Here is a 7155-nt window from a genome sequence, read left to right as displayed (position 1 = left end):
CTTAAACCCTTATGTGTTTATTTCATTGTTTTAGAGAATTCATATTTTGAATGTTAATCAACATACTTGTTAGTAAATCTAGATCCTGGTAAAATATTTCCAACAAGGGGTTATAAAGACAAGTCATGTTTCATCAAAAGAGCAGTTGGCCGATGTTTTTACTAAGGCTCTCTTTCCTACACAGTTCAATTACTTCAAAGACAAGATGGGACTAATGAGCATTAGTTCTCCATCTTGAGGGGGAGTGTCAAGAGTTGAAGTTTGTAAGTTAGGGAAGTTAGTTTTAGTTAGTTGCTGACTATGGTTTATGTAATACAAGTTGCCTTGTTTTATAAGAGTTTTCTATGCTTCCTTGTATTAAACTCGAGCTGCATATAAAGCTCATTAGCTTGTACCCCTTTTGATCATAATGAATAATACAATTTTTTTTGGTTACTCTTCCTTCTCTGTTTTGTAATAATGTATCTTTTCTAAGTATTAAACTGTGTCTTTGAATGTAGGTTTTAAAACCATTTTAGGCTAGCTCAAGTGATTATAGGAATGTGCGTGTGTATGGAAGTCTTTAGTTTGAGTTTAAAATTGTGTAATGTAATATATATAAAGGTTTTGATAATAAAAAAAAAATGTAAAGTTTAGAAGGTTATTTAATTATTTATTTTTTTTTTCCAAATAGTTGTGACAATGGTGTTGCAAGTAGCTAATATTATTTTATATCTTGTAAAGCATTGCTTTGTAGAATGGGAAGGTTTCCCTTGGATGCCAATCCTACTATCATTGTAGATTGGGCAAATTCTTTTGTAATTCATTCACTGTAATTAAATGAAGTATTTCCCTTTTTAAACAAAAACATAATTATCATGAATATTTGATATTTGTTTTCTTAAGTGGTGAATATTAAATATTTAGAGAGCATATTTTCCTTATAAAAATGCCCTAAAGAAAATAAAAATATTGAGATCTTTTTAGTTCTATATATAAAGTATTTCAAATTCAAACCATGTATTTATTTAACAGTAAGCAATGGCATGTTTTTTAAGAACTTTTTGCTCTTCAAATTATCATTAAATTTTCCTTTCTTAGCAAAAAGGAATATTTATAAACTTTGACACCATAATCTTTTTACCGATATATGTTCCATTGGAGAATCAAAGTTTAAAAGAGCTGCCACAGATCTTGACAACAAATTATCCAACTTTAAAAATATTGGTTTAATTGAAAAGAAGAAAAGACCTTGTAATAAGATTGAGATTCCAAAATATTTTTTGTTAGCAAATTTTGATTTTTCTTTTTTAAAAATAGTTGCACCTCACTCCAAGTCAAATAATAAATGTTTCTTTTTCCTCATTTGAAATCAAATCCATGGGATGGGAGAGAGAAAAACCAGCAATGGTAACCCCACAAAAGCAAACGTTATACGATTTGTCTTCTCTTGACTATGACTAATAATACTTATATAATAAATAAATATTGAAAAAATTGTTTGACAGGACAAGGGACAAGTGGAAGGGATAATCCTCTCTGCAAGATTTGCAAACAGAAAGAAAATCTCGCAGATATATTGGATCCTTGGAATCTCAGCTTTAGACTTTTGCTTTAAATGCAAAAGCTTTCACCCATTACAGTTTCATACCCAAAAAGAAAGTAAAAGATTTCAAGAGAAAAAGAAAAGAACCCTTCCACTACTATAATAAAACCTCTCCATAACCCAGAGACTTGAGATTACACCACACCCATTTCACCATTTCAGACTTTGGACCAGGTTTAAGCTTTTTCTGCAACTGGGTTTTCTTTTTCTTCTCAGTTTAGAAATACCCTTTTGAGTTTTGAGGCTAAAGAGCTCGGTTGAGGGATTTCAATGGCGGCGATGGCTAGTGAAATTCTCAGACGCAGTTTAGCGGAAAGTGTTAAGATTTCTAATGGGTCTGGCTCAGGGGAGCTTCATGTTCTTGCTGTTGATGATAGCCTTGTGGACCGTAAAGTCATTGAACGACTGCTGAAGATCTCTTCCTGTAAAGGTGAGATACTATCGATTATCTTTTCTTCTTTCATTGAAGATAACAATATTTTTGGTTTTTATTATGCACAAAATGAAATGTGGAAGCTGATTGGTTTTGAATTTTTATAGTGACTGCTGTGGAAAGTGGAACTAGAGCTCTGCAATATCTGGGATTGGATGGCGAGAAGAGCTCAGTTGGATTTGATGTAAGCAATACTATAGACCTGTGTCTTATTAAATCATTACATTAAATCCGTTTGATTTCTGGGAAATGAAGGAAAATAGTTCAGTATATGGCTAAATGTTCTCCAAAATATAAGGAGAACAGGCTTTTGCTTCATCATTTACAGCAAGCAAATGGCATATCTGATCTTCCATTTTGCTTTTCGTTTGTATATTTTGAGGTCTGATTTGCTCTTCTATGGTGTGATTGTGATTACAGGCTCTTAAGGTGAATCTGATAATGACAGACTATTCAATGCCAGGGATGACAGGATATGAGCTTCTTAAAAAGATCAAGGTTTGTTTCTTCTCCACCCAAATTATCACAGATCTTAAAAGTTAATTGATGATGAAAGTTTTCTGCCTTAAGGCAACAGATAATGAAAATAAACATGGATTTCAGGTCTTTAGTGTGGTTGAAAATCAGATAAAATCATTTAATTTTAAGTTTAAAATACAGAGATTAGGCAAAATATTATCATTCTGGCTTAACATAGCTGTAAGAGATGTACTAATTATTTGCTTTATGATTGTACAGGAATCATCTGCTTTCAGAGAGGTTCCAGTAGTGATAATGTCTTCAGAGAACATCATGACTCGTATTGATAGGTATACCTTCTTGGCCTAATCTTGTCTATATTTTATTGTGTCAAACTTGATCCACCCCAACCCAAGATTAAATTTTTTTATTGATTCAAACAAATAGAGATCTGATTTACTGCTGTTATCATATCTTGAATGTTCTGATTTCTAGATATGCACGTGGATAGTGCTTACCTAAGTTACACCAAATTCTTGTTAAGATACAACTTTCTTTGCTGTCTCATTAGTTGTGAAATATGTACATATCCACCTAAAATAGTACCAGACTAAATAATATGCTAAAGTATTATTAATTAAGTAGATCTCTTTGGATTTAGTGATCACATACACACATGTCACATGTCACATGTTGTGCTTAACCTCAGAGAACAAGATCCACTGCTGATATGTGATATCTCATTCTAATATCTAAATGAATATATTCCCTATCTCTAGCATTATCAATTCTGCCATTATTATTGTATAATTGAGTTCTCACATGTAGCTATTTGTATTATCCAACTATTTTTGTTTATTTTTATTTTAGGGGTTGTAGAGGATGACTTTGTTGACTTTCTATGATTTGACTATGTCTATGCCATGTCTAATTTTTTTATCCAAATGTTTAATTTTAACAGATGTTTAGAGGAAGGAGCTGAAGAGTTTATAGTGAAGCCAGTAAAACTCTCTGATGTGAAACGCTTGACCAGTTTCGTAATGAAAGGGGAAGGAAAAGAGAATGGAGATGGAGAAAGAGTGAACAAGCGAAAGCTTGAAGATGATGATGACAGCAGCAGCCCCGTGTTGTCGTCACAATCGTCGTCGCCACCACTTTCGCCTAAGTCCTCTTTGGATTCATGTAATCAACCAACCGACGAACAACTGTCTTCTTCCCCGTCTTCACCCGAGTGCTCACCAAAGAGGCCTAGATTGCAGAGCACTGATTCACTGTAATGAAATATTAGGCCATAGTTACATGTTTTTGAATTGAGAATTTTTTTTTTGGTTGTGTAATGTTGACTGACCATGTAAATGCTGACTTGAAATTTCATAGGAAATATAAAATATATATATACAGAAGAGAAGCCAAGCCTTGTATGAAAAGATGAATTGTTGACTATTTTGATTACTACGTTTTGCTAATGTAGACTGATTCCTTTTGTGTTTTCCTTAAAATTTAGATTAAGATTTTGCCTATAATGTAATACTATTCCCATCCTGTCCTATTAAATAATAATAGTAGGCTTAATATACAAAAAGAAATGAAATAATTCAACTATTAAACAAACGAGTGATTTTTAGTCAACTAGTTTCACGTAGAATTGTCTAATTTAATATGTTTTATTGGCTAAGAAATTAGATATGAAAAGATATGGCTGATTCGAGCCTTGTTTAACAAAGGCATCTTGGAGTCCTAACTGAGTTGACCTAACTTTGGGCATTTTTAATTGTTAATAGTTTATTTTGTGAGAATTTTTCAAACAACAATATATTTAATATTAATAGAATAAAATCCTAGCTGCCCACCATCCTCATTGGTTAACTATTATACCAAATATCAATGGTTATGTTTAATTTCATTAAAACTAGGATTGGGAATAGGCTTAAAGGATGCAAAAAAAATGTATTTTCTTCTTTTGTTAGGAAGTTCTGGTCAAAGGAATTCGTGCTATCCCATATTATGTCATGAATTGCTTACAATTGTCGAAAAGTATAGATTGACATTGTATGACAGTTTCCAAAAGTTTTGTTGCTCCAAGTGTTTTAAGAGAAAACAGAGCAAAAATACTTTTGTTTTATTGATACTGAGCAGAATACAATGAAAAGGGGTTTATATAAGCAATAAGAGTCAGTTAAGGATATAACTGAAATAACCAATTGAAGCAAAGAATAAACCTAAACAGATTTATCTAACTAACTAATACTTATGCTAAAAGCCCCCCTCAAGATGGAGTGTAAATATTTATGACACCCATCTTGGAAACAATGTTGTTGAAAGAAGAAGGAAGGAGGGCCTTTGTGAATATGTCAGCTAGGTTGTTTTGGGAAGAAACATGCATTAGTTGGAGTGAACCTTGTTGAACCTTTTCCCGGATGAAGTGACAATCGATTTCCACATGCTTGGTGCGTTCATGATAGATAGGATTCTCGCTGATGTGGATCGCAGCCGTGTTGTCACAATACATTTTTGGAGGAGTCTGCCAAAGTCTTTGAGAATGGCGAGGATCCAAGTGAGTTCAGATGTTGCATTTGCCATGGCACGGTATTCAGCTTTAGCAGAAGATCGAGTGACAACTTGTTGTTTCTTAGATTTCCATGATATAAGTGATTTGCCAAGAAATATACAGTAACCTGAGACTGATCTTTTTGTGTCTTGGCAGCTGCCCTAGTCAACATCAGCAAACAATGAAAGCTGAACATTAGCTGAAGAGAGACTTGTTTCTGCAAAGGCAGTGATGGTGGGGGCAGTGTTGGAGGAGGAGAAGAAGATGCCTTGGTCGGGGGTCTTTTCTAGATATTGTAAGACCTTATTGGCAGCTTGTAGATGAGGAACCCTTGGACAGGCTAAAAGCTGGCTGAGATGATTGACTGCATATGTTATGTCTGGCCTAGTGATGGTTAAGTAGATTAACTTACCAATGAGGCTTCGATAAGCAGTTGGATCAGCTAGTAAAGTTCCTTTGTCTTTGCTGAGTTTTAAGTTTGGTTTCATAGGTGTAGAAGTAGCCTTGGCACCAATGTAATCGGTGTCATGGAGTAATTGAAGTGTGAAGGGTCGTTGGGAGATGGATATGCCCTCTTTGGTTCGACAAATTTCAAGGCCAAGGCAAAAATGAAGTTTTCCAAGGTCTTTAAGTTTGAACTTTTGGCCAAGAGATTCAGTAAATTGAGTGATGTGCAAGGTGTTATTACTTGCAACAATTGTATCATCCACATAGATGAGGATGGCTATGAAATCTGACTGTGTTCGTTTGATGAACAAGGAATTGTCAGACTTAGATTGTTGGAAGCTATATTGAATGAGGGTGGTACTAAGTTTGGAGTACCATTGTCTAGAAGCCTTTTTTAGACTGTATATACTCTTTTGCAATTTGCAAACTGAGTTTGGAGATGCCTTGTATCCAGGAGGAATTTTCACGTAGACCTCTTCATGGAGATCTCCATGAAGAAATGCATTGTTGATGTCTAATTGGTGAATATGCCAATTGTAGATAGCTGCAAGTGCCAAGAAAATTTTGAGAGTATCAAACTGGCAACTGGAGCGTAAGTTTGTGAAAAATTTATGCCTTGCCTTTGGTTGAAACCTTTGGCGACAAGGCGAGCTTTAAATCTGTCAACATCTCCATGTTCGTTGTACTTTACTTTGTAAACCCATTTACAGCCAATGACTGTTTTTCCAGAAGGAAGTTTAGTGATAATCCAAGTCTTATTCTTTTCTAGAGCTTGGGTTTCATTGTCCATGGCTTGGAGCCAGTGCTGAAAGAGAGATGCTTCAGTATAATTCTTAGGTTCAATGTGGGAGTAGGCTACAAGAACAGCAGCCCGAAACTGGGAATTTAATTTTATATAGGATAAAAATTTGTCAATAGGATGAGAAGTAGATGTTGTGTGACAAATGTAATCCTATAAATAGGCTGGTTTTTTACTGGTGCGGCCTGAAAAAGAAGGTGCAGGCAGATGTTGGTTCTGAGTTGGAGGAATAGCTACGAGTGGTTTTTTATTACAAATAGATGCATGATCAGCTTCGTGAGCTGAAGGAGTGATATTGGGAGAAGATACATCAAGTGGTGCTTGTTGGAAATGGAACCAATATCAGCTTGTGTGGCTGTTGGTGTGGGGAATTTATGAGTTGCAGCAGTGATGTTATGGTGCTGCACTGGTTTAGCAGTGGGAAGCACAACATGAGGGAAAAAATTGTCAACCTAAGATGGAGATGTGGGGGAAAAAGTGGAAATGTGTGTTCATAAAAAACAACATCTCTTGATATATAGATGTGTTTAGTTTCAATATCCATAAGCATATATGCCTTCATGCCATGTGGATAACCAATGAAGATAGATGCTCTACTTCTTGGTGTGAATTTATGCCTTTTGGAAGGTAGAGTGAGGCCATAAGCTAGACATCCAAAGCTTCTTAAATGATCATAACGAGGGGGAGTTTGATTCAATAACTCATAGGAGGTGAGGCCATTGGATAACTTTGAAGGGGTTTGGTTTATGAGATAGGTGGCATTTTGTACTAGTAGGGGCCAATAAACCAGAGGCAAATTAGATTGGAATCCTAGTGCTCGGGCCACATTTAGAATATGTTGGTGTTTTCTTTCAACTACCGAATTTTGTTGTAGTCTTTCCATG

The 7155-nt window shown here is 35.0% G+C and overlaps 1 protein-coding gene across 1 annotated transcript; it reads left to right on the top strand.

Annotated features, from left to right (window-relative positions):
- Nucleotides 1-1327: 1327 nt before the first annotated feature.
- Nucleotides 1328-3976, top strand: LOC115711466 (two-component response regulator ARR5). Its single transcript, XM_030639807.2, has 5 exons — nt 1328-2015; nt 2126-2202; nt 2439-2516; nt 2757-2827; nt 3439-3976. Exons 1-5 carry the CDS (start codon nt 1856-1858, stop codon nt 3752-3754), a joined length of 702 nt encoding a protein of 233 aa, XP_030495667.1. The 5' UTR covers nt 1328-1855; the 3' UTR covers nt 3755-3976.
- Nucleotides 3977-7155: the final 3179 nt, after the last annotated feature.

This window comes from Cannabis sativa, chromosome 3 (assembly GCF_029168945.1).
Source record: "Cannabis sativa cultivar Pink pepper isolate KNU-18-1 chromosome 3, ASM2916894v1, whole genome shotgun sequence".
In the NCBI taxonomy this organism is placed as follows: Eukaryota; Viridiplantae; Streptophyta; class Magnoliopsida; order Rosales; family Cannabaceae; genus Cannabis; species Cannabis sativa.
Note: the sequence above shows the minus strand (reverse complement) of the source record. Positions and strands in the feature narration are given on the sequence as shown.

Coding starts and splice junctions, on each gene's coding strand:
- LOC115711466 (XM_030639807.2), top strand. CDS start 1,856: ATGGCGGCGATGGCTAGTGAAATTCTCAGACGCAGTTTAGCGGAAAGT. Junction 2,016..2,125: donor GAAGATCTCTTCCTGTAAAG/GTGAGATACTAT, acceptor GAATTTTTATAG/TGACTGCTGTGGAAAGTGGA. Junction 2,517..2,756: donor AGCTTCTTAAAAAGATCAAG/GTTTGTTTCTTC, acceptor ATGATTGTACAG/GAATCATCTGCTTTCAGAGA.